Source organism: Periplaneta americana, chromosome 16, assembly GCF_040183065.1.
Source record: "Periplaneta americana isolate PAMFEO1 chromosome 16, P.americana_PAMFEO1_priV1, whole genome shotgun sequence".
NCBI classification, from domain to species: domain Eukaryota; kingdom Metazoa; phylum Arthropoda; class Insecta; order Blattodea; family Blattidae; genus Periplaneta; species Periplaneta americana.
In genome coordinates this window covers 10,631,849-10,659,188 of record NC_091132.1, presented here as the reverse complement: position 1 = coordinate 10,659,188, position 27,340 = coordinate 10,631,849, and the positions used below count along the sequence as shown (strand labels likewise).

Here is a 27,340-nt window from a genome sequence, read left to right as displayed (position 1 = left end):
ATAGCCTACGTAGACAGTTCTAAATAGATGAATTTGTAGACATCTACTTAGATGGATATGTAGGCAGATTTAGATACATGGCATGTAGACGTATCTGGATATATGGGTATGTAGAAAGATACTTACATTAGATTTGTAGACAGGTGTAAATCTAGATTGATACTCGTACCTACAGTGATAGAAGTCTAGGCAGATGGATGGGTGAAAAACAGAGAGGTGCGTACAGTGTGGGACTCAAGTCACCGGATCTGGCCGGAGGAGAACATCACAGGAGAAGCTGAGAGTGGATGTAGTGGAACTGATAAGAGGTGTTGACAGGCTAAATGTCTGACCATTCAACTACCGCAGAGGTTAATATTCGTTAATGTTTTATTAAGCTTGTTGTGTGGACGTTATCAGTTCGGAACTGACTAATAGGGGCGTGGTTTCAAGTAGCTTTGGAGTGAGTAACAGTTGATGCATTTCTTTTGCATTCTTCATAGGGCCGGTGAGGTAAGTCCCGTATAATAGTTAATACAAGTGTGTTTCAAGACCCGCCACTGCTCCTAATAAGTGTTTGGTAAAGCTCAAGGTGTTGCTAGTCACGGTACGTGTCCAGGTCTTCAGGTTCTACCTATGGACAGTACTGAATTGCCAGTTTTCGGGATTATTGTCCATTCTTTGCAAATACTGCATCTATTTTTTTCTGGTAAAAGAAATTATACCCTCCATTGTATTTTATACCACTAATGGACAATAAGAGAAGTCTTCGAAATCTCAGCTGTAAGACTTCTGCTTTCAAGATAGGCCTATCTCTTTCCTTTATATCTCAAACGTGCCTGCATTTATCAACGTGGTTTTTAAATGATGATGAGCAGTCTCTTCTCATCCTTCTTCTCGTCTGTGTTGTTACGTTCTTCCTCGCAATACTGTACCTTCAGCTGTACCTATAGTTAATTCACTCGTTAGTAGAGTTTTAATTTCACACCAGTGTCGTTTCTGTCGAATGATACAAATGTCCCATGTAGCGTCGCGCTCCATTGTTTACTTCTCAATGCCTGTTGTAGACCTAACCCTTGCCCCGGTGATGGAACTGCACCACTACACGATCGGCTTGTCACTTCATCGACGATGCGGAACTGCTGCTCTGAACTCGTAAACTGTAGAAGCAAACGACTTCACTCTTTCCGTCTCTTCACCTTTCTCTCTCTTTCATCTTCACATTCATTGTTTTGGTCATACTTTCTTTTTCTTTCGCGTCTATCTATCTATCTATCTATCTATCTATCTATCTATCTATCTATCTATCTATCTATCTATCTATCTATCTATCTATCTATCTATCTATCTATCTACCCTATAAGACTATCCATCCGTCTATCTTATTCAACTTTTCATATTCTATCTATCCTGTACTATCCAACCGTTTATCGTATCCTACTTTAGCTATCATATCTTATGTCATCTATCTTATCCTATCCTATCCTGTGTTTCTATCCATCCATCTGTCTATCTTAAATTATTCTATCGTATCATAGTTTATTTGTCCTATCCTATCCTGTGTTCCTCTTCATCCACCTGTCTATCTTAAATTATCCTATCGTATCATATTTTATTTGCCCTATCCTATCCTATCCTGTGTTCCTCTTCATCCATCTGTCTATCTTAAATTATCCTATCGTATCATATTTTATTTGCCCTATCCTATCCTGTGTTCCTCCTCATCCATCTGTCTACCTTAAATTATCCTATCGTATCATATTTTATTTGCCCTATCCTATCCTATGCTGTGTTCCTCTTCATCCATCTGTCTATCTTAAATTATCCTATCGTATCATATTTTATTTGCCCTATCCTATCCTATCCTATCCTATCCTATCCTGTGTTCCTCTTCATCCATCTGTCTATCTTAAATTATCCTATCGTATCATAGTTTATTTGTCCTATCCTATCCTGTGTTCCTCTTCATCCATCTTTCTATCTTAAATTATCCTATCGTATCATATTTTATTTGCCCTATCCTATCCTGTGTTCCTCCTCATCCATCTGTCTACCTTAAATTATCCTATCGTATCATATTTTATTTGCCCTATCCTATCCTATGCTGTGTTCCTCTTCATCCATCTGTCTATCTTAAATTATCCTATCGTATCATATTTTATTTGCCCTATCCTATCCTATCCTATCCTGTGTTCCTCTTCATCCATCTGTCTATCTTAAATTATCCTATCGTATCATAGTTTATTTGTCCTATCCTATCCTGTGTTCCTCTTCATCCATCTTTCTATCTTAAATTATCCTATCGTATCATATTTTATTTGCCCTATCCTATCCTGTGTTCCTCCTCATCCATCTGTCTACCTTAAATTATCCTATCGTATCATATTTTATTTGCCCTATCCTATCCTATCCTATCCTATCCTATCCTATCTATCCTGTGTTCCTCTTCATCCATCTGTCTACCTTAAATTATCCTATCGTATCATATTTTATTTGTCCTATCTATCCTATCCTATCCTATCCATCCCTCTATCTATCTAACTTGTCCTATCTACCATGCTATTTCTCCTTTCTTCCTCCCTTTTCCCTCTATCCTCCTTCTTTTATGCGTCAATGGTTCCTTTCATTAGCTCCCCCTTGCTTCTTTTATTCTTCAATTCGAAAACTTTACTTTCGTTTAGGTCTTTTATTTTATATCCTTTTCCTTTATTTCCTTGTATCTTCATTTAATTTCTTTCTTGCTTGTCATTTGCTGATTTCTTTGATTCCCTGTTTGTTTCTTTCCTTTCTTTTTTCCCCAAGTTCACACACTTTGCGCTTTCCTTCCCAGGAGGATCGTGTTTCAGCACGAGACTAGTGAATTTCTGTAATGATCAGTTAGTGATATGGTGGTGGACTATTGCTGGGGGAAACATAAATCATTATAATACCCTCGCCGGGATTCGAATCAGAAATCAGCTGAGTCACGTCACAACGCAAATATAAACGAACGTAAACAATCCGTCTAAATCCGCTACTTGGCCGTGCCGAGATTTTATCTCTGGTTTGCGATTTTGAAATCTCACGTGCTAGTCATGCGAGTGACGGAGTAATTTAGCACGAGAGAGGGAGAGAGAGAGAAAAAGAGAGAGATATGAACGGAGTGATTCAACAGGTGCAGGCAGGCAGCGGCTTTAGTAGAGAGCTGTACACCGCGAATAGATCGACAAAGTTGCCATGGTTACTCGACAGGCTGAACCCCTCGCAACGTTGGATCGATATGCGCTGTCAAAACAAGAGCGGCCCAAGGCTTCACTGCGAATTAATGTCACGCTCCTCAGTTTTTTCTAGGAGTAAACCGAAGTGCTTATCTGCAACGACATCCTCAGCTAAATGATTATGTCGAGCTGTTAGTACGTTTAGTACCTGATTGTGATGCAATCTGCCATACGCCTACTAAACTGTTATGAGAGTAGCCTACTCATAGTTATAGTTGGCATTGCTTTCTTATTTTCTTCGACTCCAGAATGTTGTAGAGGAAGTCAATATTTTTTAACAGTAACATCATGTTTAATCGTACGAACAGTCTTGACCTAAGCAATAAATGTAATTGTGTTGGACCTAATAATCATTTGTATCATTGATAATACGTATAGAAACGAAATTTGGGCGGGAAGAGACCAAAACGAAAACACACTAACCTCAGGAGAGATCAAATTCATCCTAAAACAGCTAGTAGGCATGGTAAGTACTACATCTTGTTGAAACAGAAAGAGTGATGAAAGTGTAGAGGAGCTTCAGGCTGCTGTAGCTTTAGAGCAGATTGTACTGTACAGTGGTGAACAAGAAGATTGCCCCGCTAGAATATTTCCAAGTCGAAGAACTTGCATCGCGCATGCTCAGGTCAAAAGCACCTGTTCACAACACTGGCGACCATGTGACGTATCCGATTAAAGCGGAAGAGATAAAAATCGGGTTGCAGTATGTGTGAAACGTTATTTATAATTAAACTGAGATTGTATCGAACAAGGAATAATAATTAAAATGAATTATTAGGCCTACAATTTTCCCCCCCCCTCGAAAATCGTTGTACGAATATGAGAAAGGGGTTGATGTTATTGATAAGAAAGTTCATGTTTTTAGATTGTACAAAACAATGCACTTTATAACTACGCCGAGTGTCTGCAGACGCGTGTCTGCCTTCACATTAGCCGGCCCGGGTTCGATTCCCGGTGGGATCAGAAATGTGCATGTAAAATTTCTACCTCTGGACTAGGAGAGATGGCGGTGCACAAATTCTAATCACTAGATTTTTTCACCAATATGCCTGGGTTAAATCCCAAATCTCTCCGCAGTGCATATGAAGAGAAGGCATATGTCACTGTTGATAGTGATTCGTCCGTCGGACGGGGACGTTAAGCCTGTCGGCCCCCTTAGTGCTATATTCCGCCAAACTTAGGCCTACACAAAGTTGTGTCTACAGTATAATATTAAAATGTAATTAAAATTAAATCCCTGACGCGGTAGCCCATGCAGGGCCAACACCGTTCATCCGGCAGCTGGCCTCTTGTCCACATGCCTCAGCAGAGGTGAATCATCCAATCAGTACATGAGTAATGTGTAGTCAGCACGATGATCTCCGAATTGTTATGCTTTCAAAATTCTTCATGATGCTGGATGGACACCGGTCCCATACACTGGCCGAAGTAGTATAAGAGAATTTCTTCTCTGTATCTCTAATCCAAGACTTTAGCCTTAGACCACGCGGCTATGACGCGGGAAATAGAAGCAAGATCGTTAAACATAATTTGTTTAACACTTTAAGGGGAATTGATCGTTAACAGGATCAAGAATTTCATTTTTTCATTTGCTTTTATTGAACAGCATTCTTTTCTGAACAATGTAATATAGCCTAGGTATAGCCTACCTATAATTATTTATATATGTAGGCATACCTACCGAGAATATTTGTATTAGCCACAGCGTGGCTCAGTCGGTTAAGGCGCTTGACTGCCGGTCTAAAGTTGCGCTCAGGCGCGAGTTCGTTCCCCGCTTGGGCTGATTACCTGGTTGGGTTTTTTCCGAGGTTTTCCCCGACCGTAAGGTGAATGCCAGGTAATCTATTGCGAATCCTCGGCCTCATCTCGCCAAATACCATCTCGCTATCACCAATCTCATGGACGCTAAATAATCTAGTAGTTGATACAGCGTCGTTAAATAACCAACTAAAAAAATATTTGTATTCAATGTGCTTATTCAAATCGTGGCGCATAATGACCAATAATATACATTTAACTACAAACTCTGTTTTACGAAAGCTACATTTTCCTTAGTAAAACTGTTATTTGAGTTAGGCTTGTGAAATTTCCAGGTTGTCTTATCAGATGTAGGCCTATAATAATGCTACCTTATCAGATTTATTAAAATTGTTCTGACCTACATTCATTATACGGACAAAAAAGTTTTTAAGTTATTAAAGAATGGAAATAAGACCCAACGCCATAATATTTGAAGGAATTCTATTTTTCTTGGCAAGAGTGTCTTCTACTGCTTACGAGTAGATATGTATATGACATTAATTTGTTTTAATGTGAAAGTTTGGAAGAGAGAAATTTGTTCCAATGCATGTGCATGCACTGTAATTATTAATGAAAACTTAATTAGAACAATATATCAGAAATTTTAGCACATATTTAAAGAGTGGAAAGAAATTATCATGTAGTTGTGAGTAAAGAACGTAAGTTATGATAACACTAATATATATTCATGTTGTCACAGCTTTCGAATTGCTTAGCAACAAATTCCACTTAAATTTCTAAGACGTTATGGCAGTCCACTGAGCCTTCTGTCAACCTGATACCACGTCATACGCTGGAATAAAAAGGCGGTCGGAGAGTGGAGGCTCCATCTTCAAGCACATTTATGGCGTCTAATATAGTCTAGCTATATTCAGAATAGCGTGTGTGTACATCACAACTTCTGCGATTGATTCCTTCCCCATCTCCACCCTTCTCTTATCTATACAGTGCCTCATTTAGCCCGCATTCAATCACAGTCGTGTTGATTGCTGCTGCCACCTACTGTATAGTTCTAGTACCCTCGCGTCATCTTCACTTGGAATGGAATGTAATGGAATTTCGGGAAGAGAGCACTACGACTCAGCACTGCGACCTTTCTACATGTATTGCGCTAACCCTCAAGCTAGGCGCGTTCGCAACTCACGCTCGCTGACTATACAAGTTTCGCTGCTTACCCAGAATTCGAACAGGCAACCCCCTCATCCTTAGGCCAGCTCCCTCCGTGCGTCGCCAGCCGGCGATCGGGGAATGCTATGGCGATGACGAAATGGAAAAATGTTGACGGAATTATGTATATGCCTAATGTAAGGAAACGGGAGAACCCCGAGGAAAACCCCAACAGCGATCTTGTCCGCCATAAGTGTTACTATGGATTTTTCAATGAAAAACCCAGACCGGACCGGAATTCAAACCCTGCGTGACAGGCTGAAGATCTGACCATTTAGCCAGCGCAGGAGCGTCATCTTCAATTAATAGGAATGTGTCGTAGCATTCTTTATTATTCGTTAACGTGATGAGGGATTATAATCGAATGTGTGTAAGAAGAAAGGGAAATCATTGAACGATCAAGATCTCGCTTAGACCACCTACACTTAAGGCAAAGGATTTTTATACTTTTGCATTGTAATAATTGGAACAAGACTGTATACTAATTTATTATTATTATTATTATTATTATTATTATTATTATTATTATTATTATTATTATTATTATTATAAAATACAAACGACATTGTTTTAGGTCGTGTCATGAGTAATATTTAATTTTTTTAATTAAGTATTTATTTATTTATTTTTTGTGTCTTGTAAGATTTTAACGATTTTCTTTAGTTGTGCAGTGCGTATGAGAGCACGTGACAGTCGTCAATTTTATATTTGATTATTTTTCATGTTATAGAAATTATACCAAAGTAGCTTTGAAAATCTAGAGAATTAAAAGTGATAATGCGTTTTTATTTTTCCTGAAAAGACTGTTTAATCATTGATTAAAGTTCTCGTTAACACTTTGTTAAAACCATAAAAATTTACTTAGCCTTACGTTAAAAAAGTGTAAACTTGTTAAAAAAGGTATATACCTTCGACAGACGGCCCGTTTTAACGCTATGTCACGTCATCTTCAGTGTCTCTTGAACCACTGGTGATCCTGACTCTATGATGTGCAGTTGTCGATGGTAGGGGTGGGGGTGTGTTGTTCCTGTGGTAGGGGTTGGCTGTTTGTGTGTTATGATGTATTATGACGTCGAATAATGTGTGCGTATTGAACTGCAATTGTGTGTTAAGTATATATTGTGTGTATGCTATTGTATTCTTATATATTTCGTATTGTTCTAGGATGTTTAATTGTGAACTTTTTGGTGTGATGTGTAAAATTTCCATATCTGTTTCTGTATTATTGTAGTCATGATTATTGTTGATAATATGGTCTGCATAATTTGATGTGATGTACGGTTTGGTTATAGCTTTAAAATGTTCATTATATCTTGTGTGAAAGGATCTTCCTGTCCTATGTAAAAATGTGGGCAACTATTGCATTTTAATTTGTAAACTCCAGTTGAATTATATTTATTTGAATGTTTAATGTGATTATTTAGGTATTTCTGTGTTGTATTATTTGTTTTGTATGCTATCTTGTATTTTAGTTTAAATGCGCATAGCGGATTTTGAAAGGGCAGGCAGTGACGATTGACGACTTCTCGGAGAAATCTAAATAAAGTAATTATATTTTGAGCACACATGTGCAGTCTTGCCAATGCTAAAACAAGGCGGCACACCGTTACAGTATAAAGAACTGCGATATATCAACAATGAACAGAAAGAGGAAATGACCCCAAAGACCCCGAGATAGCGAGCGAAGTGGAGATCATGTTTCTTTAACTGCAAGGCTCAGATGCTTTGACAAAGCGTAGCGACAGCCAGTAACACATCACAGTGTGCAACATCGGCAACCTTCAATTTATTTCAATACTAAAAGAAGAAAAAAACAGATGAATAGAGAGAAAAAGAAAAACTCAAGCTGTAGTGATATTTTCTGTGGTACGGTAAAGATCTTAAGCTTAGAGCACGTTATGAAATGCGACAGTGGAAATATTGTGAGTGGAAGACATATAAAGGAACATGATCGTGGATTAGTCCTACGTACGTGCAGACCTTCATTTTAATAGCCAGCGTCATGTGCACAAATTGATGACACCATTGATATACTGTATTATATTAAACAAAGGATCTTCCACCCACCAGCGCGAGACAAGCGGAGATTATCGTTTAATTATTTGTAAGCAGTGATATTGATTTTATAAAAATGAAGCATTTGCAACTCGTGTGCGTTGAAGCTGATTCTCGTATGTAATGCCACGATAAATGCTTCGTTCAGTTAACCTGAATTTGTACCTGCTGAACATTTTAATTAGAAAAGATTATGGTAGAAGTCCTTATGGAATGCGTTTTGTCATTTACTGTACGTATATTACTGTACAGTATGTTTCATAATTATTATAGGTACAAACTGCAGGAGTGAGTAGACGTGAGGCCAGCACTCGGCTGCGGTTGGTCGACTTGGGCCCTTCATGGGCTATTGCGTCACGGATTGCTTACAGATCTTTGTATCTGCCAAAATCTGTCGTTATCTCTACTTATCTATCCACCTTTCATATGGATATCTTTATCTTTAGGCCTAAACAAAGCTATCTTTGTTTATGCATTTTTTTTATCTGAATCTGTGTCTGTATTAGAGTGAGTTTTATTTGCTTTTAAATGTTCGCTTATTTATGTCTATTCGCATCAAAAGTTAGGATAGCCTTGGTAACCGAAGCAGAGCTTGGTGTCTCTTTCTTGTCTTCTCTTATAATACAGCTAGTATCTAACTCCAAAATGCTGGATGTTTTTATACCTTTCGTTACGTTGTGTCAGAAAATAATATAGGCCTACAGGGTGTCTACACAGAAATTCCCTATTTTTATTTTGCTTTCAGTACCAAAGAAATAAAGATAAAGGAATTTTATTCACAAGTATGAGTCGTATGAGGTATTAAGTTTGTAAGAAAAACGTATACACACTGCCACGTTAGCCTCTGCGTTGACACGAAGGATATCTAAGGATGGTACCAATGACTTCCAAATCCGGACACGGAGAAACACGACCAGAGAAGACTGTTACAAGAATGATCTACCTGGACATGCTGCAGTTCTAAGCCTTTCCCCAGGTTGTAGTTTCAACAAGATGGCGCTCCACCGCACTGATCGCTGGATGTGCGGAGCGCTTTTCCAGTACGTTGGATAGGACGAGATGGACCCCTGAATTGGACACCACGTCCTCTTGACATCAGGCCGCTGGATTTTTTTTTGTGCTACATGAAGGACAGGTTGTACACCGCTAAAGTGCGGGACTTTCGAGACCTCCGTGTCCGGATTGTGGAAGCCATTGGTACCATTTCTCCAAGCATGTTGGCGCGGACCTGGACGGAAATCGAATACAGACTAGAATCCATCGTGCTACCAAAGGGGCTCACATGGAAGTTCATGATTTTTTGTTACAAACTTAATCCCTCATACGACTTATGTTTGTGAATAAAATTCCCTTGTCTTTATTTCTTTGGTATTGGGAACAATATAAAAATAGGGCATTTCGGTGTAGACACCCTGTATATGCCATACCTTTCCTGATTGCAAACAGTCCACATAAAATGCACAAATATTAGGTACTCGGTATATGACACTACTGTCTCTGAAGACTTCGGCGCAGCCATTTCTCGCATCAGTTTTGTGGTCGTCAGAGTAGGTTACTGAGTGGTTTTGGTAGACTGTTTGTCAGTAACTTTAATTTTTCAACTTGAAACGTGAAGTGATCCGTGGAGGTTTTGTCCTATCCACATAATTCCAGGACTTTTTTATTTCCAGGGTGCGAAGTAGCGTTACAGCTGGCGCCAGCGTTTTTGGCGTGTGTCCTAGATATATAGTGCCCAGTTTGTAAGCATGTTGCTAGTGTAGCTGAGAATGATACCACTTTCTATATACGTCACATCAGCCATTTGCCAACATAGTTGTCATACTGACTGCGGCAAATGTAAAACACTCGTACTTATCGTTCCCACTACTTATTTCACACACCAAAAACGGTGACGTGGACTATAGAAATTGGGTTTCGTGATAACATTGGAGACATACAGTCTGTCCCTTGACGGAATGGAACACGATGGTGATGTTGAGGGAATTTATCACAGCATTTACTTTAACAGCACAGTCACGAAAAAATTGAAAAATCTGTTTAGATACCGGAAGTTGCTTGTGATGTAGTTTGATGTGAACAATAGCTGAACACTGATCAGTAGACTAAAGTTAGGATCCTGGAGCCATAATGTGTTTATTTTCGAAGTATTTAATATGTAAGATTGATATAAACTTTTCTTCTGTTTCAGGGAAGATGAGGACATCACGTGCTCATCCAGTCGAAGTTCTGGCAGCGACATGAGTGCGTCTGAGGTAGGAGAAACAGAGTAACACAGTGCTGCCAACATCAGCCTTTTTATCGGATTATCACTTATTACTAGAGAGCGGAATTTAGGCAAAAACCTATTTTTTTCCTTGATACATACAGGCTTGAGATTTAATATCCTATTTACATTTTTCACAGAAGTATAGGTATAAATAAAGGGGTTTTATAGTGCATAAAAATGCCTATTTCGACGTTAATGCCAAATTTTAAGTTTTTTTTTGTTTTGTTTTTTTTTTTTGTTTTTGTTTTTTTTTTCTTCAATTATTGCATCTTTTTCGTAACTGTTTACTGTTTTCTTAACATCCTGTACCGTTTACATTCCAAGACAACAATTTCTTCCTAGCAGTGAACACACGAAAAAGCCTTATTTTTTTGTTTACTAATCTGGCATATTTTTTCTGCGATTAGTTGGCAACATTGCCGACGTAGCTCAGTTGGAAGTAAGTTGGACTCGCCATTCGAGGCTGATGTTGAGTGTGGATTTGTATCCCGTTTGGGTTTATTACCCAGTTGGTATTTTCAATGTTTTTCCCACGTGAAAGGCGAATCGTAGGTTATTCTTTGGCGAATTCTCGACATCATTTCATTACCACCAATTTCACCCAAGTTAAATGATCTCGCAGTTGATACAGCGTCTTTAAATAACCTATTTAACATATATTTGCTTTTTGTCAAAGTGTTACGGATTAGAACGTGAGTCTGTTTGTCCGGATTCATGTGGTCCTCGTAGCGTGTAGTGCAGAGCTTGCACCTGGAGACATCCTGGTTGGCCACACAGTCACGCCGAATGTTCCTCTGTGTGTGAACTGTAGTGATGACGCTTTGCACTTTTAACTCGTCACGCATGGCTTCGTTTCTCTGGTAGTCAAGTAATGAATGTGCTGTCAGTGGCCTCAGGAGCAGTGGCGTAGCATGAAATAAACTAGGTAGACATCCTTCTTGCATTCATTTTCCCGGAAATATCCTCATTTTAAAGAGTTAAATTACCGTTCGGAAGGAATTTTCAAAATCAACGTGAATGTACGAAAATTGGACCTGTAGATTTAATTTTAAAATGCTTGGCTTTTGAGCTAAGATTCTCGACACACCTGGCATGTTTGTTTTAGTCACGAGTCAGGAGCTCAGAATGACACTCTAAATATTTTGAAGAACAGAGCCCATTTCACTTCCGTTTCCTTATTCTTAAGGCTTTTCTGCTCAGTCCGCACATGACCCACACGAAGTTCTATTTGTCCTGTTGAATTGAAGTTACACTCTGGTGGAATATGAGTGACTGAAATTTAATTAATAATGAAGTTAATTCTTGTTGTTTTTATGTAGCCTATTTTATGTGCATACTCAGATTATAATAATTTAGGTATTAGGCATCAAAACGTGTAGCATATTAAACATTTGAGTTCATTTTAATTATTTGAAATTCAACGACTTTGATTCATAGCGTGAATTTGTGTCCCTTAGATGTTATTTATGGGTTGGAAGGATCTGATTGATGTGATGTCCTCATTTTTACCTTCAAAGATATGACACGGTACCTCTAAGTAGGCCTATTAGTGATAACTAAACTTGCTGTGCAAGTGGGTTGAATATTACAAACGTTGAGGTTGCATACACAGGGCTGGTCATGTGAGTACCTTTGCCTAGAAAACAAATCCATATATGCACACTTGGCTATTAAAACTTCTTTAATTCATTTTTACACGTTTCAGGAATACCGTTTTACAAGACAAAGTGTTTCTGTTTTTGAGAGATCCTTGTAACGCCCTTGAATCTGAGGAGGTTTGTTTACCGCACGATAAATCAGCATGCTTTAAAACAAACGCGACAGGACATTGACTTCTTCGGGAACGCAGAATGGCTGGTGCACCACCAGATCTCAACGTGCCCAAGCATTTCGGGGGAATATCGAAGGACTGAGAAGAGACTAATGATGCAGAAACAAGGACATCATAATGTTCTCGGAACATACTTATGACACCTCACAACGGTTCTGAACGACAAGGGATGGGATACAGATCTTTTCGTCACACTACTAGTATTACGCTCCTATCCTGCCCTCCGTAACTGAATCAGGAGGAGGGAAACGGTTCTTGATAACGTATCCAGCAGATAGGTTCTCTCTTTCTCTGCCCACCCTGACGGTGGAAATGATAGCTATGTAGGCTACTGTAGCTTCGAAAAGTATACAGTGAACACTGTGGAAGTCTAAAGTCATACTTCGATTAAATTTAGATTGAGTGACTCTGTATCAGTTTTTATTTCTGACCGAAGATTAGCACCAAGGAAAATATTAACTTACATGTTATCGCCTATCATGCCGACATTATCCCCGTAGATCTACAAGTAACTACTCTACTGTAGTTGGATGTGTTTTCACTTCTTCAGATGCATATAGAGTTAATCAAAAGAAAGTTACAAATTCAAATGTCCATAATTTTTATTCATCGAACTGTTTAGAAGAAATCTCTATAGGTTAAGGCTACCAAACTTCCCCGTTTTCCGGGGACAGTCCCAGTTTTGCTTGTCCCCGGAATGTCTGCGGTTTTTGTCCCTAGATGTCCCCGGATTTACAGTGTTCTTTTTCATAATGGTTATTTTACGTGCTATGGTTACCTAGCGTCTGAATGAGATGAAGGTGATGATGCTAGCGAAATGAGTCCAGGGTCCAGCGCCGAAAGTTACCCAGCATTTGCTCTTAATGGGTTGAGGTAAAATCACGAAAAAAACCCTCAACCAAGTGATTTGTGTCCCAACCAGGATTTGAACCCTGGTCCGCTCGTTCACGGTCAGGCATACTAACCGTTACTCCATAACAGTGGACGATTTACAGTATTAATGATTAATATGGTTTAATGATCCTTACAAATTGCTGTGGATGATGTTGCTATTGCCACTTTGCCTTGATGTCATAATCAAAACTGAAGGTGAAGACGTAACTGCAGTCGAGTCTTCCATATTTTTTTATTAAGGTTGATAGAGAAATTTAACTCCAGGAAAGAAGATGCACTTATTCCATCATTAATTAAGCAACGTTTGGCGTCTTTACAAGAAGTGGTTCTTATTATTCCACAACAGAATTATTCTCAGTGTGTCTGGTGAATTTTACGAAAGTACACCCTACTGTTGAATATCTCGGTCCTATTCACAAGATCAGATATCTATGGAATGTATAGACCTATTACAGATATCTCCCCCAGAGGGAGAGAGAGAGATTTTAAGACAGAGCCCATTATTATTTTTTTTTTTTAATTGTGATGGCCTTGATCTGGATAAAGATAATGTATTGATGAAATTTATTTCTCGAAAAAAATATGACTTCAGAGAAAATAGTAGCCTATAGTGGAATGAAGAAAATGCTACTCTTAGCTCAAAGTAGAGTGAAACTTTTAAATTTGTCTCTCAGAAAATGATACCCTGTGGACAACTCCAGAAGTTGATTGAACTATCTCTGTGTCTTCCTGGAAGTAATGCTTCAGTGGAAAGAGTTTTTTTTTATGAATTAAACATGATGTGAACTTCCCAAAAAAATTCAAAATGAGTTTAGAAAATGTTCGAGCCATGCTCGCTATCTTAACCAATTTCAATTTGCTGTAAATTTGGATCTAGAGGAGCTACTTCAAAAATTCTTATTCTGAAAAATACCAGTAGTTTAAATAATAAGTAAGTAGAATGAGGATTTTAATTATTTAAATTGTGTAAAATCAATACAAGTGAATGGCAAAGGAACGGAAATGTTAAAAGTAGTTTTTCCTATGTCGATATTTGTCCCCGGAAATTGTGAAAAAAAATATATACTTTTACTATAGGTAGACAAACAGTATGCGCAATGTCAGGGTTGCTGAAAATTTGTAAATCTCGAAGTAGATACTTTGCGCCATAATAATGCATTTTCTTGCTAGTAAAAGTTAATAAATATGCACGGAGTAATGGAGTTGCGGGGGTCCAGGCGATATTAAATTCTCGGTGCCTGCTTTCCGGCCGAAGAAGTCGTGACACAAGAGACAAATAATCACAAACGGGGCCAGAGCCTTTGTCACTGTGCGACAAGACCGTTCAGGGAAGATGCTATACGTAGGTTAGACATCGTGAAGTATTGAAAGTACTATAATGGAATAATTCGCTATAAGCTCGTCCAAGGCGAGGCTACGCTGGCTGGAAGCAGTGGTCGTTGGTTCGAATCCACCTTCTACGCAGTTGTTAGGTACATCGTCATTGTGGTGGTCTCTGTTTCTGTATTGTCACATTAAAAAGTACTGCCGTGCACATGTCTAAAGAGTTGATGTCGAAAAAGCTGAATGTGGACTTGGGAAAAGCTTTTAGTTAGGTGGCTCTAAGTAACGACGTAATAAAGAGCTCCAAGCATTGGAAGAAAGGATGGAAAAAAATCTAACAGAAGGAAGGGAAGTGGAAAAGTCCTAAGTCAGTGAAACTGAAAGAGAAATGCGGCTGTGGTTTATAAAATGCATTAGCACTATATTTGTTAAGAAAATCACTGGTTTGCTAATAAATGCAATTAGAACCATGCCTTGGACACGTGATACCGAGGTCTAGGACCCACTGCAAACGTGCCCTCAAACCAGCAGAATCATATTGCAAACGGATTGTCATTTTTGACGCAGACAGGTTAAGTTTGTTGCAAATTACCGCAAACGCCCTTCCTCAGTGGTCGGCACCATGTTCCGACAGCCTTTTACCCCCGGGAAAGACCCGATACTCAATTTGACAGGTGACTGAGTGAACATCGAGGCCATTCTGAAAGTTTTGACGAGAAAATTCCATCACCAACCGGGACTGAACCCAGGACCTTTCAGTCTGATGCCAAAAGGATAGAGACGCTGTCATTAGTAGCAAGAAAGGTAGTTTCACTTGAATAATTCACTTACCATGTAGTGTACTATTTCAAAATAAAATATTATCTTCGATTTTTTTTTATAAGATTGCTTTTCTCTTCTCATATCTCGGCCAATCTTGACACATGAAACCTGTTTTTACGTCTACCTATACTGGTGAATATTAAAATGTAGTGGCTTCTTGCCAACCTTGTAATTTTTTTTAATATAATCCCATATATTGCTGAAGAGAATATTAATTTTTACGTCACAACCTTCAATAAAAATTTTCTTTCTTTCTTTCTTTCTTTTTTTTTTTTTTTCAGGTTATGGATCTTGAAACTTGTAGGATAACAATACAGGAAATCTGGACTTAAACGTGATATAGGCTATAATGAGTTGTTTCTTTCTGTCCACAGGAGTCACCCAGCAGGCGATATCTGAGGTGTCCAGCTCTTGTTACCATTGCTCACCTGAAGAAGTTCCTAACTCTGAAGTACGAATTGCCGCCAGACTACACGGTGAGTACCAGCACTCAGCCTGTGTGTGGTTTAATGTAGATGCATCTAGAAATTAAATGACTCATCCCTATTACATTTAATTTAAATGCTCTTTAGAATTGCCCATAAATAAGGCTAAAATTAGCACGTTATTAAACAAGTTACTGTAAACAATTTTACGGTGCGTGAAAGCCACTCTCGACAATGGAAAAACTAACAGAAGAGTAGGAAAATGGTCTGACAGACAAGTAGGTACACAATGGAGTGATAAATACACAGTGTGTCAGACAAATAGAGAGAGACTGATAAAATGACAGAGTGATAAATTTCTAGCCAGACAGTAATAGAGGGGTTGAATAGTTCAGTCAAACTTCTTCTTATTGACACTCCTCGGATAAGTAAAGATTTTCATGTTCCACCTGAATTAATAATAAAATCAACTCTACGGACACGAACAGCTGTTCACATTGCTTTACATCTTGACTGTGGAAAGAACTTGGATTTCAGGACCTAATAAGTTACGAAAACGGTAAATTTAATTTTGAAGACTACAGTGATGTAGCAAAAGATACAATTCGGAACTATTTGCTGAAAGAAGGATTTCGTACTGCCGAAAACGAACTCGAGCTACAAGATAATGACGCTGAAGAAATGCAGGAATCGATCCAAAGACTTCTGAACCAGGCAGGACATGAGAGCATTGAAGCCAATGAATACACCTTAATTGACAGCAGTGTAGATGTTGGGAAAATCTGTTTGTAATAGGCTAAGTGAGACTGTGAAGCATATACGAACAATAGAACCATCATCTAACAATGCGTGCGGTGAGGATGTGGGTGAAGGGAAAAGACATTACGATTTGACCTCCCAAAATTTTATAAAACTGTAAGTCAACTTACCAGGCAGTGGAGGAATTGATTACATTTGCTATTAATCGAAGTGATGAGGAAGCAGTTGCAGGAAACTTTTGAGCAGAAGGTGGTTACTGCAAAATGTAGTAGACAAACCAGTCTGACTGACTATTTTAAGGCAACTTCGTCATAAACTACTTAGTGGACAATTTGAGTTGAATACCATAAACTGTATTGTAGGCGTATAACTTACTATAGCATAAAATTGCATGGTACTTTCCTTTCTTTTGGTCCTGTCTAGCTCAGAATTGCAAAGAATTTACTGTATTCAGAATGAAAGAAATTTCATTTAAAGAATGAAGATAAACATAATTTTATGCGTGTTATAAATTTACAGTACATCAGTTATTCATAGATTTCAAAAAGGTATATGACTCGGTTAAGAGGAAAGTATTATATGATATTCTTATTGAATTTGGTATTCCCAAGAAACTAGTTCGATTAATTAAAATGTGTCTCAGTGAAATATACAGCAGAGTCCTTATAGGTCAGTTTCTATCTGATGCTTTTCCAATTCAGGGAGATGCACTATCACCTTTACTTTTTAACTTCGCTTTAGAATATGCCATTAGGAAAGTTCAGGATAACAGGCAGGGTTTGGAATTGAACGGGTTACATCAGCTTCTTGTCTATGCGGATGACGTGAATATGTTAGGAGAAAATCCACAAACGATTAGGGAAAACACGGAAATTTTACTTGAAGCAAGTAAGGCGATAGATTTGGAAGTAAATTCCGAAAAGACAAAGTATATGATTATGTCTCGTGACCAGAATATTGTACGAAATGGAAATATAAAAATTGGAGATTTATCCTTCGAAGAGGTGGAAAAATTCAAATATCGTGGAGCAACAGTAACAAATATAAATGACACTCGGGAGGAAATTAAACACAGAATAAATATGGGAAATGCGTGTTATTATTCGGTTGAGAAGCTTTTGTCATCCAGTCTGCTGTCAAAAAATCTGAAAGATAGAATTTATAAAACAGTTATATTACCGGTTGTTCTGTATGGTTGTGAAACTTGGACTCTCACTATGAGAGAGGAACATAGATTAAGGGTGTTTGAGAATAAGTTGCTTAGGAAAATATTTGGGGCTAAGCGGGATGAAGTTACAGGAAAATGGAGAAAGTTACACAACACAGAACTGCACGCATTGTATTTTTCACCTGAGATAATTGGGAACATTAAATCCAGACGTTTGAGATGGGCAGGACATGTAGCATGTATGGGCGAATCCAGAAATGCATATAGAGTGTTAGTTGGGAGACCGGAGGGAAAAGGACCTTTGGGGAGGCCGAGACGTAGATGGGAGGATAATATTAAAATGGATTTGAGGGAGGTGGGATATGATGATAGAGACTGGATTAATCTTGCACAGGATAGGGACCGATGGCGGGCTTATGTGAGGGCAGCAATGAACCTGCGGGTTCCTTAAAAGCCATTTGTAAATAAGTAAGTAAGTAAGTTATAAAATTACAGTTAGATTGTGCAAAATCCTTCCCAATAAAGGACACCTCCTGGCTGCGGACAGATTGTTACGTCTCTTACAATTAGATACCCGCAGATGAGAGGCTGGACTGTGTATTGAACACACCGTAACTTGATCTTTAAATAGCGTGGTGGCCCCAGTCATGATGAAAGAACGCGGCTTCTCTTTCGTTACGGCAGCGCATATAGCGAACTTTACTGGAGTGGCTGAGAAAGTCACAAAATGCCTCGGAGTAGACGGCCTTGGGAATAGAAGCCAGGACGTCCCGAATACAGCGCCTCGTGCCGTGTGTGTGACATAATCCGCTGCCTTGTTTTACGCAACCCACGCGCCAGCCGTGCCTTTAATTGGACTCGTTCTAATGCCAGTCGTACACACATCAGCGGTTGAATCACGCCCAGCGCTGTTCTGTTGTTTTTCAATGTGCGGTTTACTGCTGGGTTCTCAATCTCCGCGGGGGGAAGGGACGGGCGACTGGCTGACAGTCGGCGAAATCGATGCGGAACGTCATCTCGCGGCAGTTTGGGGCTATCAGCTTCCTTCAGGAGTCCCCGTCCGTCTCGCAGAAGAACCTGACCCTGAGCGAGACTGCTCGAAGCGAAATTCACTCACATCAAAAGTCACTTCTTGTTATACGAGCCAATATTTAAGAAAGCGTCTCAATTGGGCCAGTGTCACGGACCCCTTGAAACACATATTTCATTTTCACGGACCACCAAAATCTTTCGTATTATCTAGGCTGGTAATCATGTTCTACTCGTTTACTATGATTTTTTTTTTTTTTAAGTATTCTAATAGACTTGAATACGCTTATCGCATTGAAATCTTCATGAAAACGGGGACTCAAAACGATCTGAGTCTCAAGGTTGATACACCTAAAACGTGGGATCGGATCGTATTCAATACGGATTGAGTTGCATGAAAACTTGCATCGTATTCAAAACTATTTTAATAACACACTAAGCGCGTGAACCATCGTCATTTGTTTGAGGTGTCACCTGTTTTATCAAGAGCGAGAGCAATATTGTATGCTGAACACTCGTGTTACAACACATAGGCCTAATATTTTGTATTTTCTAAAAGCCATTAAGCCTATTACCATTCTACATTAACAGCCAGAATATTAAGTTCCCATGCTTCTTATAGAAAACGCAAGTTTAATTGCCTACAGGGTGACCAACATGCTAACATGTCGATGACATGTTAACCAACATAGGCCCTAACTACTTTCAAAACTTCAGCTTCCGTATTCAAATCATTTTCAGTATGTTTCGAAAAATGCATGAAAACAGGGATTGAGGGGAGGGGTCATATTCATTGAATGCTTCATGAAAACGTAGTAATTAAACATTTGCATAATGTAGTGAATTAACCTGGGAGTATAAGGGTACAGTACATCAGTTATTCATACTACTACTACTACTACTACTTACTGGCTTTTAAGGAACCCGGAGGTTCATTGCCGCCCTCACATAAGCCCGCCATTGGTCCCTATCCTGAGCAAGATTAATCCATTCTCTACCATCATATCCCACTTCCCTCAAATCCATTTTAATATGATCTTCCCATTACGTCTCGGCCCCCCTAAAGGTCTTTTTCCCTCCGGCCTCCCAACTAACACCCTATATGCATTTCTGGATTCGCCCATACGTGCTACATGCCCTGCCCATCTCAAACGTCTGCATTTAATGTTCCTAATTATGTCAGGTGAAGAATACAATGCGTGCAGTTCTGCGTTGTGTAACTTTCTCCATTCTCCTGTAACTTCATCCCTCTTAGCCCCAAATATTTTCCTAAGAACCTTATTCTCAAACACCCTTAACATATGTTCCTCTCTCAAAGTAAGAGTCCAAGTTTCACAGCCATAAAGAACAACCGGTAATATAACTGTTTTATAAATTCTAACTTTCAGATTTTTTGACAGCAGACTGGATAATAAAAGTTTCTCAACCGAATAATAACACGCATTTCCCATATTTATTCTGTGTTTAATTTCCTGGAAAAGTAAAAGCTTGGAGGCTACCGGCGTGGCTCAGTCGGTTAAGTCGCATGCGTGCCGGTCTGAAGTTACGCTTGGGCGCGAGTTCAATCCCCGCTTGGGCTGATTACTTGGTTGGGTTTTTTCCGAGGTTTTCCCCAACTGTAAGGAGAATGGCGAATCCTCGGCCACATCTCGCCAAATACCATCTCGCTATCGCCAATCTCATCGACGCTAAATAACCTCGTAGTTGATATAGCGTCGTTAATTTAAGTTTGTGCAAGATTACTTTAACTTTTGTTTTGTATGCTTGCATCATTCTCTCAGTAAATTGATAATTACTGATACAAAAATGTATGTGACCTGTAATTGAAGGCTGGGTATAAAAAAGTCTGTAAGTGCTAAAATGAAAACCCTAGAAACCAGGCTTTCTTGTGCAACTAGTAATGTATATTTTGTGCATCTATGGGAGAAGCTAGGTTGTAAATAAAATTACAATGGGACTTACCTGCTTTTCCTGGTGAATTGAGCCAGGGACATAGATTCTTTTTCGGAAAAACTAATTTTAAAAGATATTGGCACTTACAGTCCAGTCTCCAATAATATTGTTTTAGACAAATATAACACAAATCCGCACGTCTGGAACTTCTAGCTAAATATCTGTTTCATATAGTCTATTAAACACACGCCCAAATTACCATTCAGCCTACACCAATTATAACACTCATAACCAGCTGAGAGCCCTGTTTGTCTGTCCTACAAAAGCACTTCGTTGGTTTTTATAATTCTGTAACGCTTAATTAAATAATACTTCAATTTCTACTGTGTTCCAACCACGAGAAAGTCTCTGCGGAATGAAACGGAGCGGGGTAATGCTGTGAATGAATGTTGATGTCATAAGATGTCATAAGGTCACACACGTGGGTACTCGTATCTCTGTTGGCTCGCTCTCACAGCACAAACAATAACATTGTTACACACATATTTATACTACCCTAGTTACAAAATTAGATCACTGTTAATCTCCTGGTCTTTTAATCCCTCCATATAGGAAATAACATATGCAGGAGAGCGCATGGTTTTTAAACTGACGTTATAACGATAATATTGTCTATCCACTTCGCTCCAATAGATGACGCAATAGTAAGCACATTCCTGTCACGGTTGATCTCCTGGTTGGAGAACAGTATACATGCATTGAAATATCTTTTCTGACCAGTGCTACCAATTCTTCTACGATTTCTACCGTAGAATGCGCTATTTTCATAAACTACTGGTCAGTATTCTAAAAGGCCGCAACTCTAGTAATAGGTTAATTAGGCCTAGTAATTAATCTAAGGGGAAAATGAAGTCGGATCGAATGAGAACCACCCACGTAACTTCACCTCGCAGAACTGGCCTGATGACCACAAGGATTGGCATCATGCTTAATGTTGGGTAATTAGAAAGTAGCAATGCAGTGCCTCTCCCTCCAATATGCTGTATTATGCCAACCTCATCAACCTTATCGCGAATTGATGTCATTCCACTTGTTTCGCTCTCGGAACGCAACCGGTTCTGTGTGCAGAACCAGCTCTGCTCCTGTGCAGCCTACAGCTCCTCTTTGTTGTGTCCGCAGGTTGACGTGATCCACAGACGGGAGTCGCTACCGGACGACTACACGCTCATGGACGTGGCTTACATCTACACGTGGAAACAGGTGAGCGAGCGAGCTTGTGTGTCATTGTCAACCATGAAAATAAATCAAAACAATCCTGCTACTAATTGTCTCTATTATCTTGCCACTCTTAGTGAAAAATAAAGTATGCCTAACAAACACGATACTCTCTCCTCGGCTACAGGAGAAGTAATACGAGTTAGTTTTGAGTAAATGCACCACATTATGTAATATTCTCTTAAATAAAATTAAATTAAATTTCCCTTAAAATAATTATGTATCTTGTGCATCTTTTCCGGATGAAATGACTCTTAGATATTGAATGTGAACAGAATTCGTTTAATAGTTTCACAACATAAATCATAACGCGAAGCTAACTTTTCTCATGTGTGGTTTAATTCGAGAGTTATTTCTGCTATTAGCCTATATTAGCTCTGAGGTGAACAGTAGGCCTACTTGTAAGGTGTTGGGCACAATGTTCTTCACAAAACCCCACACAAATCGTGTGGCGTCAGGTCAGGTAAATTTAGATGCCGCGCAATTGGCCCATACTGGCACATCATTCCGTATCAAACCTTATGTATATCAATCATAGCTATCTCAGACATTATAGGAATTGTGCCATAACAACACCAGCAGCACTTCTGTTTTAGGCAAACTTGTAGTTAATAAATGATTCCATTTCCTGAAGCATGCGATACCATAGATTCATTGACTCGTGTCTTGGAGATTCCTGAACATCATTCACACGACGTTGCGCTTTGGAACATTATCAAACTTAGCCAACTACAAGATAAATTTCCCTCCTTGTTGAGCAGTAGTAGTAATTTTTGTTTCTCCCTCGTTGCTTTAGAATTGTTTTTCTTGAGTATGTCAGAGTATTACATGATACTAGGAAGTGAATACCACTCTAAAAAAATTCTCGTACTACTAAATTTACTTTTGTTTGACGTCTAATGTATGTAAAATCATAATCCAAGGAGTATGCAATGTGAATTTTGCATATATAATCCGGATCTTCTTACTTTATACCGTAAGGGTGAAACCTAACCATTTCCCCCCGATTACTAAGACTTACATATGAGGGGCTCACAACCAGAGTGGACCAAATCCACCAGTGGCCAGTTTGTGGATTAATACAATCTCGGATGAAGAAAACTTAGATTTATTCATTGCCATAACAAACAAAGTCCATAACTCATTTGTTACTCCACAGAAGGCAGTATTTCCTATGGAAGTTGAAGGTTGCTAAGTATGAGCCAGGAACTTTAAGACTCAGTTTCTCAAAACTATTCCAGAAGGTCTTGGTCCACTCTGGTTGTGAACCACTCATATTATGCTAAACAATTATAGCCTATTGATTCTCTAGTTGTCACGTTGAATTTTTTTAATGAACTTTGTTTTGAATTTCGGTACTGACAAATACTACAAATGGCGTTATTTTTAAACTGTTACGTTGACAGCAACATTTGCCTTTGAAGATGCTGCCAACGTTTATGATACGAAAGTTACTAAAGTGATATTCGATTTTCGGAATTCGTACTAATCATTTTATGTGATCAAACAAATTAAATTTTTAGGTTAGGTCTCATGAATCGTAAATTATTTAGTCAAACCAATGAATTTCATGTTGCCAGATAAAATACGTTTTAATATTAGGTCAGTCATAAATAATGTATCATTATTGTATCAGCATTGTGATTTTACCTGATTTAGTGATGTCTGGTAACATTTGGCAACATTGAATAGATTGTCATAATAGCTTTGTAGAAATTAATCTTACGTGAACTCCATTACAAAACCGGACATTTGATTTAGCGTCTAATAGGACTATTTACTTACCTACTCAAAAATCAACAAAGATAGGACCGCCATCAGCTTGTAAACGTTCAGTTGTTTGCTTTTTGAATCGTTTATCTGTTAACGTTTTTTTCTGAAATGTCCAATTTTTAATAAATATGTATATATCTCTTACAGAATGGCCCGATGAGGTTCTTCTACCGCATTTATAAAAGCAAGCCCGGAATCGCCTCTGCGCCAGTGAAACAGACCCACCTAGCTTCAAGTACCTCAGACAGCAGAGAAACGACTGCGACGTCATGCATTGCACAGGAATTGCCAAATTCTCGACCGGTACCTACAAATTCAGAAACTGTGGAACAGAGGTGCACAGCTTCTTTGTTAGAACCAGTCACTGCAGACGACGATGTGTCAGCATCAAATGAGTCCGCAAAAGAAGCGGCTTCTGCTGAATCGACTTCTCAGTTCTCTGAGAAGAAACCTGTTGAAGAACATAAACCTGCAGTTGCAAATAACAAAGTTTCGGAAACGCACACCACTGATCCTTGTGATAAGAAACTCAACAGAATATTTCCAGCCGGCAAATCTCCGCACCCTGTTGTGCCAACTGCGCAGTCAGGTTCTTCTGAAGACAGGATCTCAACACATTCGCCTGACACAGTGGCTGTGGCGTCAGAACATAAGTTACCAACGATATCAACCAACGAAGTCCTCGAAGACTCCAAATCGACAGTGAGTAAAGTGTCTGTTGCCAGTGAATTAGATCAGAAACCTTCTGACGTCGACAGTAAGTCCTCCTCACAGCAACCTTCCAGTGACTCTAAACTGTTAGTCAAAAGTGAGAAAGTATCTTCCCTTAATGGAAGTAGTACGCTTACAAAATGTGACCAACATTTAAACGGAAAAGTTCCCGAGACGAAAAGAAAGATACAATCTTCTTCTTTGCCTAACGCATCTGAAAGTAATAAAGTTACATCAGAAAAGGTGAAGACATCGGAGTGCACCGCAGTTACGAGCGTTGTAAAGAATAATAATAATAACAATAAATCGTGTGATGAACATAGTGTCAAGGTAGAGAAAGAACAAGTTGCCGCAAATAGTGTAAATATTGTAAATAAATCCAAACCAACTTCGGAGAAGATAAGTCAGCATCATTCTCAAAATTCTGTTAAGAAACTTTCCCACTTAGTTAAACTCGTTCCTGAAATTAATAAAGTAGCGAAAAGTCAGCTACAAGCAGGAAGAGATACGTCGAAGCTCGGTCGTGCAAGTCAGAAAATTAGCATTCGACACGACACAAGTGAACAACCACCACCGAAGAAAGAGAAATTGGAGGTTGGTGAAAAGAAGGATGTTGTCAAGAAAGAAGTGCCCAACAGTACGAGTTTAGAAAACGTATCAGCAGGGAAGCTGGGTATGAGCACTAACATCACAACGCTGACAGCTAATAACATCAACAATAAAGTTCCTCAGCAGAATAATCAAGTCATCAAAAACAATCAACAGATTTTACGCAAAAACGACGAAATAATGCGGTGTCCAAGTACCATCAAACGGCCACCTCAGATGGTACAGAGGAAGCCGCAAGATATGAAGGCTTGCACGGTACAGATTCGGGCTCTGGGAGACAAATCCTCTGCTAAGAAGCGAAAACCTGCGTCTTTGAACCCAAATAATAATCCTCAGAATAACACTCTAGTTAATGCCAAACATGAAGATAATCAGCCTCTTCCAAAGAAGTCACGGACACACGCTGAAAATAACCATTTGATCGAACAGAAACCTGGAGACTGGAAAAACCAAAACGCTCCGAATTCCATTGCGCCTCAGAAGCTGCAAAATACGACAGAAAAAACGGGTTTGAAGACTGAGACGTCGATCAACAATGTAAATAACAGTAAGAACCACTTTCAGCTGCCAACTCCAAAAGCAGTTGCAGCAGACCAGCGCATCAATAATACGCTAAACAAAAAAGAAAGTAATAATAAACACATTGTGAGGGGTGACAAAGTACTGACTTTCGTTTCCGTGCAAAGACCTCTGCACAGTTCTCAGAACAATGTTTCGTCAAAACATTTCAATAATGTCCAGCCTATCACCATAAAATCTGAGCCTTCAGTCCAAAAGCCCGATGCCACGACGCCTCACGTTCCGGTACCCGCGTGCCCCAAACCTGAGAAGACTTCCCTCACGTCGACTCCCGTCGCAGCTCATTCTAACAATAACTCCAGAGTGCACGTCCCGGCAGTCAAGAAAGCTTCAAGCGAAGCACAAAGTAACAGCGGAGTTCTGGATCTTTCAGCGTCCCCACGGAGGCCGCAGCAGCACTCGATCCTTTCCATCGCCCAGACTCTGGCGCGCAGACAGCAGCAACAGCAGCTCCAACAACAGCAGCAGTGTTCGTCGCCTGCCCCGCCGTTGTCGCCGCTGTCGTCCTTGTCGCCGTTCCCAGTCATGTCGGTCCCGGTGCGCTCTCCCCCTCCTCAGCTGCGGATACCGATGCCGCCCCAGCATCGCTCAGGCCATCCTCCTCCTCAGCAGCAGCAGCGGCCTTCTTCTCTGTCGTCGTCGTCGCCTTCTCCGCCCGCAGACATGCTGCCGGGCTGCTCGAGGGCGGGGCTCGAGGCGCATCCCTCACACATGATGTCCCCCGCAGCCGTGATGTACCGCCAGCAGCTGGAGATGCAGCGGTTCTGGAAGCAGAATCCGTCTGCAGGCATGGACTGGTTCAGCGACGCCAATGCCCTCAAGAAGTTCGAGAACTTCATGAAGACCTTGCAACACCAGCAGGGCAGCAGGAATTCCGCCTTCTACCCTTTCCACAACAACGCCACAGCCCAGCATCACCGCAAATAGCACTGAATCCCCAGAGCGTTGGGCTGTGAAGCAGAAGAAGAGCAAGGTTTGCCTACTCCGTTGTGTTAGAAATCAAAGAGTAGCGAAAGTACCTAAGGCCAAAGTCTTGAGCTACACAGGGTGTCTCTAAATTAGACCGACAAATTTTGGAACCTGATAGATAATCTTTTCTTAAAACTTTTTTTCTTAGGGAACAAAAAGGCTGCGATATTTCGCTGCAGTGCAACAAGGTTGTATGTTATTACTTGAAAGACTTCAAACCAGACATGACTAATGCACATCAATTGCGGACGGTTAAATCCATATGCTGCGAAACTTGATCTCACAATTGAAGCATTCAGCAGTTAAGGAAGCAGTTATCCATGCTTACCACAAGGTAGAGTAAGATAAAAATGTGTGATAAGATAAGAAACTTGATTTTTATGATATAGTGGGATAGTCACGTCTGACTTGAAACCCTTCGGTTGGATGATTTTAGAGAACGAGATTGAGGTTATATGTCATTTGAAAATTAATTAATAAATTTAATAAACAAATCAATAAAGTTACAACTATTCATTTCACTCGAAAAGCACAAACAAATCAAATAAAAAGAAAAGGAAAAACACTGACCGCAGTATTAAATTAGCAATCTGAGCCCACTATACAGCAGTCCATTTGTTCCTTAATAAAAAGTGTTTTTAAAAGGTAATCTATCCGATCCCAAAGTTTGTCGGACTAATTTGGAGACACCTTGTATAGATGTTCATTGTGCCTATTGAAAGGTTGGACATATTTGTAGAGGGACTTTTCAAAAAT

At 39.5% G+C, this 27,340-nt stretch overlaps 1 protein-coding gene across 2 annotated transcripts in view; it reads left to right on the top strand.

Annotated features, from left to right (window-relative positions):
• The window catches only part of LOC138716549 (polycomb group protein Psc-like), a 136,458-nt gene extending 109,376 nt beyond the window's left edge, over positions 1-27,082 (top strand). For both annotated transcript variants that reach the window (XM_069849708.1, XM_069849709.1), the window contains exons 6-9: positions 10,447-10,510; positions 15,769-15,870; positions 21,848-21,928; positions 23,864-27,082. In XM_069849708.1, coding sequence (XP_069705809.1) covers positions 10,447-10,510; positions 15,769-15,870; positions 21,848-21,928; positions 23,864-26,542 — 2,926 coding nt within the window. In that variant the 3' untranslated portion in view covers positions 26,543-27,082. The remainder of the gene's footprint in view (positions 1-10,446; positions 10,511-15,768; positions 15,871-21,847; positions 21,929-23,863) is intronic.
• Positions 27,083-27,340: the final 258 nt, after the last annotated feature.